Source organism: Penicillium digitatum, chromosome 1, assembly GCF_016767815.1.
Source record: "Penicillium digitatum chromosome 1, complete sequence".
NCBI lineage: Eukaryota > Fungi > Ascomycota > Eurotiomycetes > Eurotiales > Aspergillaceae > Penicillium > Penicillium digitatum.
In genome coordinates, this window is record NC_089384.1 from 71676 (window position 1) to 83670 (window position 11995).

An 11995-nucleotide genomic window follows, 5' to 3' on the forward strand; every position below is an offset into this window, starting at 1 on the left:
CGACACATCTGCAGGGTACTTTGTTACTTTGACTCTATAGGTTACAATTTAGATTGACGGTGTGGTTTAGAAGTAACATCTAAGACTTTATAGTGCAGATAGATTATCCTGATTATATCTGGTAGGCCGGACATGGTAAATGGAGTACAAAAATCCTTCCGATCTGATTCGAGAACTGGTTGACGGTTTCTAAGCACAACCCACTAGAGGTCAAAGCCCAATCAGAATGTCTCATTTTTATGTAATTAGGAGAATTGCAAGGTTGTCTCTGTACAACTTGGTCAACTTCGTTAACTATAAGTGTTAGAGATACTAGATGATCTACTATGAAGTTTTAGATGTAACTAGAAATCTTGTTGACGGTTACAACGGATGAAGGCATATCTACTAGATAGGAATCCTATAACAGTAGAATGTGGAGATTGATTGTTAAGATACCTGTCTAATATATATATGAAGACTCACAGGGTGGATCTGCATACTGGGAATGCACCACCATTTATCGTCGGGAGCGGGCTCTGGGACGCAACCCCCGCATAGCAGCATGTATGTAAAGCGAGCTAAATCGGGTCAATGAATTCATCATCATCATCATCATCATCATCATATATATATGAAGAAGAAACTATCTATTGAGAAAAGGAGAGTTTATCTCTCGGAAACGGGACGCCTTTTATATTTATATTTATTTATTTAGTCCGATGACAGTCACGTAACCCAGACTAGTTATAGTATTTAACCCTGAGATTCTGTAAGGATCGTATGGTTTCTATTAGGTAGTGCAAAAAACTAGCTATTACATAGGGTTTTAATATAACCTGCTAAGCCCTCGCTTGCAATAATATAAAACCCCCTTTTTCTATGTCTTATAAAGCTAGGTCGCTATGATTCCTAAGGCCGAGAACTTAGCCTAAGCGCTCCTAAACCTCTGCCTTAGGCACTAAGAGTATATAAACCCTACAAGCCTCTCGGGAGTAGACTGCGACATCGCCCATGGACGGGCGGGTGGGCACTGCCCACGGGCCTTATGTAAGCGGGAAATGGGCCCTAGTTGGTTAACAGTCACGACATTTGCCCGAACGCGTTACAACGTGGACGAGAGAAATTTATAAAGGACACTGCCTGACGCGCGAAAATTCTCTTCGTTTCCACCAAGGAATGAGAAACCTCCAAAATATCATTCGCTTTTCCCACTTTCCTAGATTTTCTATCACGACGTGCAAAGTGAGTCCGGGAGCTGTACATCATTTTTCGACTCACGGGAAGATGCCAGACTCCCATTTATCTGAGTATACGTCCGGGAGATGGATGTTCGTAGGATTGCCATGGCCTTGCTTTGCCTTCCCCTTCCCCTTCCCCCTTGCCCTTTTGCTGTGACCAAGAATTCATTGACTAACGATCAACTTAAGCTACAATGACCATCTACGGCAATATGAAAGAAGACGGGCTTTCAACGTCCCTGAACTCAAGCGACTTGCAGCAGTATCAGTTCACCGGAAGGAATAAGACGTCTCCACTTTCGAAAAGCTAGCTGAGGGGGGGTTCAATCGAAGTTTCCTTGTTACTATGAATGATGGCTTCCAACTTGTTGCACGCATCCCTTGCCCTGTCACCGAGCCAAAATTCTTCCTCATCGCGAGCGAAGTTGCCACGATGGATTTCCTCCGTTCTCAAGGTATACCTGTTCCGAAGGTCTTCGGGTACTCTGCCAGGTCGGACAACGCTGCGGGAACAGAATACATATTCATGGAGCTCGTACAAGGAAATAATTTAGGTGATATTTGGTTTCAATTATCGGAAAAGGAGAGGATAAATTTGGTGTTTCAAATTGTTCAGATGGAGTCTCGACTCCTTTCTCTACGTTTCCCAGCAGGTGGGAGCCTTTATTACTGCAAAGATTTGCAAGATAAATCCAGTTGGATTGACATTCCAAGCACTTTGCCGACCAGCAAGGGTCATTTCTGCATTGGTCCTAATACAACACTTGGATTATGGTATGGCAAACGACGTGATTTGTCGGTTGGGCGTGGGCCATGTAAGTGCTTGTTTCCTTAGCTTTCCCCTCCGCCCCATCACACTCGTGTTAGAGCATCGCAATGTGTCAGTAATTAATTCTTGAAGACATCGATTCTTTAGCGGCCCTGACTGCCGGTGCCAAGAAAGAGATCGCACACCTCACGAAGTTTGGGCGACCTCTGCAACCTCTTCGGCGTCTCCGTCGAGAGATCTACAACTACCAGGCACAGTCACATTTTGAGCATATTGCGAGTCTGGAAAAATATCTGCAAATTGCGCCTTATCTTATACCACAGAATAATTCAGCCATCACCCGTCCCGTTATGCGCCATCCTGATCTCCAGCCTAACAACATATTCGTCTCTGATAAACTGGAAATCACTGGCCTGATTGATTGGCAACATAGCGTGGTTCTTCCACTTTTCCTGCAATGCGGAATTCCAAACAGTCTACAAAACTATGGTGACGAGGTCTCAGAATCATTGCAGATCCCCTGTCTTCCAGACAACTTCAACAATTTGGAAGAAAGAGAACAATTCGAACAAGCCCAACTTCTACGCAGGCGCCAACTCCACCACTTCTATGTGAATTTCACGGCAAAGTACAATTCCGAGCATTACGATGCTTTAACATCTGATTTGAGTACTCTAAGGCGAAGGCTCTTTCACCACGCCAGTAATCCTTGGGAAGGTGATAATACGAGCCTCAAAGCTAATCGCTCTTTCGAGGGACTGGGCAAAGGTGGATCCTCAGGAGAAGCCACATTGCCCAATTTCGTTTACAGAGGAAGAGTCGGCTGAATGTCTACAGTTGCAGAACGCGCAAACTGAAGCAGACGAACAACTGCAGGCATGTCAAGAAGCAATTGGAGTGGGACATGAGGGGTGGGTGCCTCTTGCATTGTATGACGAGGCAAGACGACGCGAAAGGAATCTGTTGGCGGACGCCTTAGACGCGGCTGAATTACTTGAGGAAAAAACAAAAATAAAAGAAAACTGGATTTTGGGGACTTTTGCGAGGAAGATTATTTGTGAATTTTTTCACTCTTTGTCTCTGATTACGCGTTTGAATCTCCCAAATTTTGTATTTTTGCTTAATCACGAGACCGTCATATATGACCCAATTATTCTCAAGTCTCACCTAGCAGTAATAAGACGGTACACTTTCTCTTCTTTCAAAAGGGCAGGTGGTACTACCCCGGAAGAATTTCCCTTGCTACAAAAATGATGCTCGTGGTACCATTCTAATGACCTGTCTGTTTACCATAACGCGAGCCATATAAGAATTTGAGGGATCTTATACAGACAGAAACACCAAATATACTGTGATAGCGCCTGAGAAGGCCAAGTTTCCGCCCCACCAGTTTTAGACGGTTTCGGTAGCTTCTTGCTTCTCCCTGAAAAAGAATCATCTCACCCCTTTCCCTTCTGTGGCCGTTTCCCGATGGACGGTTCTAAAAGGGACTATCGCGGCCCAATAATACAAGAAGAAACTCTTTATAGGATATACGCTTACAAACTATCTTATTTGCTCTACATGAAGCGATTGACCTTTTCTTTGATATAAAACATAGGGCTATCCTTTATCATAATCATTACCATCTGCTTTATTCTTATATTCTGTGCAGTTTACTGCCTTTCGTTCCTCTACCTTTCGACCTAGAAATCAGAACTCGCAAACTCGTCGTTTAGAGCATTCTCCCTTCTGCAAGCACGTTTCCAAGCTGTAATATCATCCACGCTTTGAGCATGGAAGTGCGAATGCTAATTCAAAAGACTAGGTCAGTGCGCACAGCCATGTGCTGGAATCAATACTATACCTATCTCTCCTGTGGAAACACGAAGGTGTTCGGGGGCTTCTTGCCCTGTTTCAAGCCTGGTTGCAGCAAAATCATTGAAAAGAATCAAGACCTTAGACATGATTGCGGTAATTGTGGAAGATGCGGCAAAGGATCAAAGATGGAAACTATTGAAGCAACCAACTCCAATCTGTGAAAGCAAAAATGTGATAGAGCGGATCGTGGTTGTGGTGATAAAGAGGGTATATCTGATTCAGGGATTTGGTATAAGAAGGAGTTTGACGTTTTACCTGGAATTTTATCTTACCAATACATAGCAAGATATAACTGCCCTCTTTTTGCTACATATTATTGTTTCCCAAGCTTCGCAAAATATTTGCTACCATTTAACTTGAAACCTCCTAGGACTCACAAAATGAAGGCATACCTCTCCGCAGCGATTTCTTATCTCATGATTTTAAAATTAGAAGTAAGCCTTGTGTTCCACACCGAGGAAATTACTAACAATGTGACTAGCCCTGGGACACCTTGCATATCCGGCAGGAGGATGAACAAACAGTGAGGATAGGAGCAATTGGATGGAAGCTAGACATCCCCCTCCACGAAATGAAAGGCTCAACATTTGGGTGCGCATTTCTTCTCGATCATGGTGGATATTTTTGGTGCACAATTTTTCATGCACTGCAGCATTGGAGGAATCCAGAGTGGAAGCCGCTGTCCGGAACCGACGGGTTGCGGGTTACCTTTATAGCAACACTTCGGCTTCGGTTCCATTTTCCATTCTGGAAATGACGACACCTGGTCGAATCATGATATGGCAGGCTGAGCATCCGGACAGCCAGTACACGCCCAAGCTCAAAGCTGAACTCCTCCTTCGACTTCTCAAAGCTGCTTTGATTGGAAATGCGAAATATTTTTGGCGGTTGTTACTCGGGTTTGCCATTTTTGGGCAAAGGTTCTTGTTGGTTGTGACTGCCATGACCCATAGCCTGGTACACATGCTCAAAGTTCAGTGTAGCGTTATACAAATGATTTTGATACTTAACTATCTTTTCATCGCATCATCAACCCTTGGGGATGAAGCCAAGCTTCGGCGTGTTATGATTCTCGAAGAGAAGGAATGGGAGGCCGGCTTCGTTCCAGCGAGTTTCAATCATATAGGGGCAGAAGGTTGGTGGATAAAAACACGAAGTCTTCTAGCAGGAGCTGGATCTCTGCGTGCATTTTCAGTGGAAGATTTAAAAGCCCACCTCGGACATATGCTCTTCTTGTTTGGAGAAGTTTCACCTCAGCGGTCCTGTCATAGCTTCATGCAATGGATGCGACAAAAACCTCCATCTAGGCCCTTTGGTAGCAGAGCCAGCATAGCTCTCATTTGCTACAGCTTTTCTGGCATAAAGAATTCCACCGACTATCAATTGATCGATTCATGGTTGTTTGATATGGGGTTCGTCAATGATATGCTTTGTCGTCTTCAAAAGTCGCCCTTGTTCAAAGATGACATTAGGTTGGACGAACTGAAAATTGTGCTCACAAATCTCGAAGCGATTTTGTCTATGGAGGATGAATGCTCATCTTTCATTCAACCCCATCCAATCTACATCAAAGATACCGCTCGAATACAAGCCTATTTTGAGACAGCATTTCGAGCGCTTGAACAATGTCTGCTGTTGGAAATTTGGGAAAAATGGCGGAGAGTTTAGGATCAATCTCAGAATGAAAAAGACAGTTTGCAGGGCCAGTTTCCAAGGCAAATGTCTCATGGTAGGAAGCCGGGGCCTTTTACTTTCGTGATGCGATCTTCTAACATTGACAGATATGAGGATACAAGATGTTATGAAGATATTCCAAGATGTCTCATTAGTGGACGCATTGCACATAGAGACAAAACAGATAAGACTGTTAAAAAACTCAAAGCCCGATCGAATGGTTCTTGGGGAGCTATTTCATGTCAGAAGAATTCAGCAAAGATGGGAAGCTAAACACCTTGGTTAGTTGCTGCTTGCCGAAATGACATGGCATAAACTGACATCCGGTCCAGCAGAATTAGTGGTAGTCAAAGTTGCCCAGGTCTCCCTAACTGCGTGATGTTGCTCAGGTGGCTTTAGATTTCAATTCGTGTTCTTGAAGGAAAAAACTAAGTAAAAAGATCGTGATGGATCAAGAAGAGGTTGCAATTAGAATATAGCTTTCTGATAATATATCTGAATTAATTTTGTTCTCCTGACCAGTCTACATGAAGCGAAAACACATGGCGAACTCGAATATTGTCCCCCTCTTTGCTACTGAATATTTGGCTATCCACCGGCCACTCTCCCTTCTTTCATCCCTGGATATCACGTACCCGTCAAGAAGCTTTGCAACGAAGTCTCCTATCTCTGTCAATCTCAGTATATTTTTGGACCATTATTTGGATATGCAAAAATAGGAAGACTCACCACTTCTAGCCCATTCAATGCCCAGCGGTTCAAGTATTGTTGAACATCATCGATGCATGCCATTGCTTCGCGTATGCTTTTGACAGCTTCCGACTGAACGGATAATTGGTCAATGTCTTTTAAGTGTGAGCTTCGTAAGGCACATGTATTGGCCTCCTTTGATTGACTCACTTATTGCCATATGTAAGCCTTCTAACACAGAGATGGCCCAGAATAGGTCCTCTGAGGCATGGCTTCTCCGAAGCTCGGCAGCAAGGCAAGATTTTCGCTCCACTGTCAGCACGACGCCATCTCTATAGTTTCTCATGACCGCTGCCATGTTTGCCCGCTGAATGACGGACTTTTGGGTCACTAGGTCTCGGAGCTCCATCTCTGTAGTACTAAGTTCCCGAGCATGTATATGTGGAAACAACTGCTGGAAGGTTTCGCCCAACAAACAGAAATGTAGAAAGTTGTAACGCATTTTCAGTCAACACGAATTATATCTATTTTGTGGCAGAAAGTATAGCTAAATACCAAACACTGGAAGATCATCTTTACGCGCGCGCGACTATCATCTCTACAGTTTCCCGTCCCACCCACAAACTAGCCCCAGTGCTAGGATCGAAGAGGGAAGGAACCAATAGGCCTGCAGGGGTTGGAGATGTGATTGCACTCGATCTGTGCTTATCAAATTAGGCGAATTGAGGTGAATTGAGGTAAATTTAGGAAAATTAAGGTGAATTAAAAGAGGGGGTGTTACTCCGCACATGGCTGCGCAATTCGATCTCTCTTCTCCGGCGATATTTTTCTTTCGCATAACTGCGATGCAAGACACAACCATCAAAATCTTGATGCAGTACTGATGTGTGACTAATATTCCAACCCCTACACACGCTAGAGCTCGAAACTAATGGCTGCATAGATAGTGGGGACTCCACCAAGTTTATCTCGCTCAACTAAGTCTTCTGTTCTCCACATCACATATAGCATGCAGATCACATCTTCCTGTTTGGTACATTACAGCGAGAAATCAGCCACCAACTTCAACCTGTCCAGGGTGAAGCTCTGGTTGCTAAGAAGCTAGCCTTATCAGTCATTATTGAATTATGCCCACGTTTTATGCTTAAATGAAATTTTTATTTATATTTGGCTTTTCCTGATTCCCAGTAATGGATTGAGTTGGGATCTTGGGGTTGACTCAGGATTCAGTCTCGTCTTCGGGTAGAAGGAGTAGGCATTGCAGAATCCCATCATAGTAAGCTCTTATCACCTTCTCATCCCTAATTTTGGTCCACAGACACTTAATTGCCATAATTGAAAGGCAGTAGGCTTGTACCCTGTGTCCCGTGGTGCATGTGCATAGTGAGTCCATTATGCATAATCACATTTTCCGCGTCAAAGGGTATTGACACCATTCAATTTATACGATGGATATGTCATCCATTATGATAACTTCTTTTCAACCTGATGTTCACTTGTCTAATTTTTAGGCGATGTCTCGAGCATGATTAAGCACCACCCTATTCCATTGTGAAAAGACTGACATTAAGCGGTATGGCATCAATCTTGAGGTACTAAATCCATACATTTCGATGTCTCTTCTATAATAAGGATAGTGAAATTGCACGAAAGCTTCAAAGCAGTTTAGGTAAAAGTCAACCAAATTCTTACTCGGTCTTTATCTTGTCAACTCCATGGGTCTCTACTGGCCCCCTAGGAGGCAGACTGGCCCATGAGTTTGGATAGTGGTATTCTTTACACATATCTGAGAGGGCGAGCATGAGTGGTTTTGTTTCCGGTTCTCCGGGTTGGCGAGTGTTGTTTAACACAAAAAGAATTGTTTTCCACATTGCAACAAAGCATGGCCACTGGATTTGACCGAGACCCAGATCCAAATCGTTGGCAATGTTTCTGTCCATTAGGCGGCTATTGATTCTGTCGAGCTTGCTGATGGCGTCTCTTGCTGCTTTTGGTGGAATTTATTTTTCTGTGATCGGGTTGTAAAAGTCAACATATGGATTGTCAACTAATGTAAGATACAGGGTATATAAATGTCGAGTCGCTTTGTGGTGTGCATCTAGATGATATTGAGATAGTTTTGGTTTATCAAGTCTCTGCGGGCGACCTATTATGAGGTTAAATTCAGTATCAAACGCGCCTTCTAGCTGCCTAAGCTAGAATGCTTTGCATCTCTATAATGTAGTGAAGACGTCTTACCTTCGAAATCTTTAACTGCCTTAGCCTTTTTATCGGCATTTTGAATCTGGTCTTGATGGAGATCGGCCAGTATTTGGCCGAAGTTTATGGGGAGCCTTTTAGACATTTCTAGAGTATTGAGAGTTTGAAAACGGCACTGTCAGCTTTAAATAATTGTTATGCGGGGAACCTAAAACCGTGGTCGACCACGGTTTATCAGACCACGGTTTCACAAGCTATGAGACTCTTCCTTAGTGGTCGCCTACCTGTCGTGCATACATTTTTGCGCTGTGGATATTGAACAAGTTTATTTTTGAGCAAGGTTACACTCTCAATGCACTACATCCTATGTGAATTTTCTTTGGGCTAGTATAGACAACAACATGACCAAAAAATTAGAGGCCCTATCTCTTGTATAATAAACACACAGAAAGGCGGCTTCGACCCGCACGAGCGGAAATTTGAACCACATCAAACAACGAAAACGCAAGATGCAGCCGACATGGTTAAATCAAATCCACGGTTTGAAAATTGTTGCTATCTAATTGACATAAGTATGGTGTTATCAGAAAATTGGAATTGTAAAAGAACAAAAGGATAAAAACAATTCGGAGACGAGCTTTGCCATTTACATAAACTTCAACGAACAAATGCAAGACGAGTTCACAATTAAGCTACTGGCTGGCCCTTTTGATCAATCGTTTAAATCGTCTCGGTTTTATGGTAGACGCCGTCTGTGTCTGAAAGTCTGCATTTGGCTGGCAATCTGCCACAAGGGCCATAGGGTGGTTCTAGCGTATAGGATTGATCTGTTATCGAGCAGGCGTCAGGCACATCGGAAACGACTTGCGTATTGTCATCGTTCTTGTTTTGATCGATTTCTAGCAAGGGTTAACGAAAAGCATTCTAGGAACTAGGACCTATAGCATACCCGCTTGGCTACCTTGACCACATAGAGCAACAGAGTGATCTTCCATCGCCTTAGGTGATCTGTTCTTGGTTGCTTTATCATCCAGGCGGGGGCAGTTCTGCTCAAGTATTCGAGGCTCTTCCGGATCCTCGAAGGCTAGCTGCGTAGTGGGGGATGGAATAAAGACAGGGTTAACATCTGTACGCTCGTCTGCTGGGACAGGAAAGCTTTCATCGATCAATTTCTCCCAGAATTCTGGTGGAGCTATTATCTCAGTGTCGGCATCAGAACCAGGCTGCTCTGCTTCATCATAGCCACAATCCTCGTCAACATGAATCACTATAGGGTTGGAAGCCGAGCCCAAAGGAGCAGGATTATCTCCAATCACTATAGGATTAGCCTCTGTGCCTGGCTCAGGAGAATCGATGAGTTCGTGTATAACTAGCGTAGGCCAGTCCGAAGGCTCATCGGCGATTAGTGCTTCGCAATGTCAAGTTAGCAAAATAAATAATGCTTATAGAAGATCCCTCACCAAAGGCTTCGCGCGCATTGTTTGTAAAGGAGCTTATACTGACTGGAGCGGGAAGAAGAGGCGGAAATAAAATGCGTAATGATTGATGTAGGGCAAGGCTAAGGGCTGTGATCAATACCAAATACCTAATCCGATTCTTAACTGTTGTTATCGGAGAAATAGCGTGCGAGATACATGACTTTATACCCCTCGTCTAGCCGACTACGCCTTGTACAGCCTGCAGGCTGATGCGGGCACGTTCGTCCAAGTCTCAACTTCAGACAGTAAGGATCAGCAGGATCGCTTCCAGACGAGGCCTGTCTGCCAATCGTCTTCATGTCCAATGGACAGTGCATAGTAATACCGCACGATTGACCAGCTTCTCGTTCATTTGGTCCAGTTACATCACAAAGCGCTGTTTCTATTTGGAGGAACTGCACTCCTGCTCATCGTCCGCGCCCAGTAACATCGCCACCGTTTCGATTGAGCTCTGCTTGCCAGTCGTTCCATGGCTCAGGACAGAAGACGAAAGACGCAGGACGGACCAAGACGGAGACAAAAGACCCCTCATCATCTCCAGTCCGCGCGACGCAGATGCTGTAGGAGTAAATCCTTTTTTCTTATCAGTCCATCTCGCCCTCTATGCCAATCAATCATGAAACCAACGAGGATTTCGGTCACAGAGCGCCTTCGGTGACAGGGGTCAGGACTACGTAGATCTCCGGAATGGGGATGACCGCGTTCCCGAGATCATACCACAACGATGCTGCTATTCCTGGAGAACTGCCTGTCTGCGCATCATCTGCACCCAGTGTCACCATCACTGATTTGAAAGGGGTCTGCTAGCCAGTCGTTCCATGGTTCGAGACAGAACACAAAACGCGTAAAACTGGACCAGCACGGAGACACATGCCCCCTCCATCTCCAGCCCGCATGATAGGTTCCTTGTCCTTCTATCTCGTCCTCTATGCCAAGCACTAATGGAACCATGTAATGCGGTCGCGGGGCGCCTTGATGATATTGGGACGCGTAGATATCTGGAATAGATTGCGCGATACACTGGTGTAAATCGAGGGGAGAGGATGTTTGCGCGCCGCCTAGGGTGTCACCTCGCCGCTTTATGGATCCGAAAGCCGTCCTGGGCCCCGATATGACCGCCGTGAACTGTTACAGTCATCGTAAAAAAAAAATTGTCCCTATTTGTCACTTAACTGCGCTGACTGAGCAAGAACCGGCTGACGTGATTCACGTCTGAGACAGTCTGATCAGTCTATTGAACCGAGTAATCTGATCCTGTCATCTTCGGTTTTAGATTAAGGCTAGCGCCATCAGCCATGCTCGACAAAGCTCTCGCGCGGTGTGTCGACCCTAAGGCAAATTTGCAGTCAGTCCCGCTGCGCAGGAATCAGTATCCTGAAAGAGTGTAGGGCAAATGCGCCTGCATGCGCGGAGGCCAAATATAGATCGGGCCTGAGAAGGAAAACAGGGGCAGAGGAGGGAGGGCAGTTCGAATTGCAGACGCGGGTCGCAGAAGAGCCGACGAGTCAGACATGGGGAAAAAGGGGGTGGCTGAGCTCAGGAGCTCGGTGATCCGGGTCAATGGCAATGCCTCGCCTGCGAGGTGTACAACATAGGAGAAAGAAGGCGAAAAAGAAAATTGGGGCAGTTCGATGGAGGGGGGAAAGAGCAGGGGACTATATAGAACCACGCGCGGGGAGGTACAAGGACAAAGAGCGCTAAACCAAAAGGTGGACATATTGATCCAGAACGCGTAATTCATCATATCAGTCCGATATGGTGTAGTGGCTAACATCGCCGTCTCTCACACGGCAGCCGGGGGTTCGATTCCCCCTATCGGAGTAAATTTTTTGGGCTCCAAATTCTCTTTTTCTTTTGTAACCAGGTCTCAGTTCTGCGATCCATATGATCCAGGCCAAAATCTTCAAATCCATGGTTCTCATAGTCCGCTCTAGATTCCTCTCAGGTCCTACCAAAATGAGATACCGCCTTCCTAATTACGATAATTCTGGGTCCTCACTTCTATCTCGGTTTTAATCATCTGGTTCCTTTGCTCCCTCCGTTCAACCCTACAACCCTACAACCCCCAATCATCTCGCCGTGGGGTTACTTCGCTCGAATTCGAG

At 45.0% G+C, this 11995-nt stretch overlaps 2 protein-coding genes and 1 non-coding gene across 3 annotated transcripts; 2 read left to right on the plus strand and 1 right to left on the minus strand.

The window, feature by feature from the left end:
* Positions 1-1836: 1836 nt before the first annotated feature.
* Positions 1837-2816, plus strand: Pdw03_2340 (phosphotransferase family protein; the record flags this gene model as incomplete). The annotated part of the gene is made up of 2 exons (XM_066100159.1): positions 1837-2035; positions 2122-2816. 2 exons carry the CDS (start codon positions 1837-1839, stop codon positions 2814-2816), a joined length of 894 nt encoding a protein of 297 aa, XP_065955559.1.
* A 6316-nt stretch (positions 2817-9132) lies between these two features.
* On the minus strand, positions 9133-10207 carry Pdw03_2341 (uncharacterized protein; the record flags this gene model as incomplete). The annotated part of the gene is made up of 4 exons (XM_066100160.1): positions 9133-9311; positions 9362-9820; positions 9873-9997; positions 10059-10207. 4 exons carry the CDS (start codon positions 10205-10207, stop codon positions 9133-9135), a joined length of 912 nt encoding a protein of 303 aa, XP_065955560.1.
* A 1432-nt stretch (positions 10208-11639) lies between these two features.
* On the plus strand, positions 11640-11711 carry Pdw03_tRNA1. Its single transcript has one exon. It is a non-coding gene; the product is annotated as a tRNA-Glu (tRNA).
* The last annotated feature ends 284 nt before the right edge of the window (positions 11712-11995 follow it).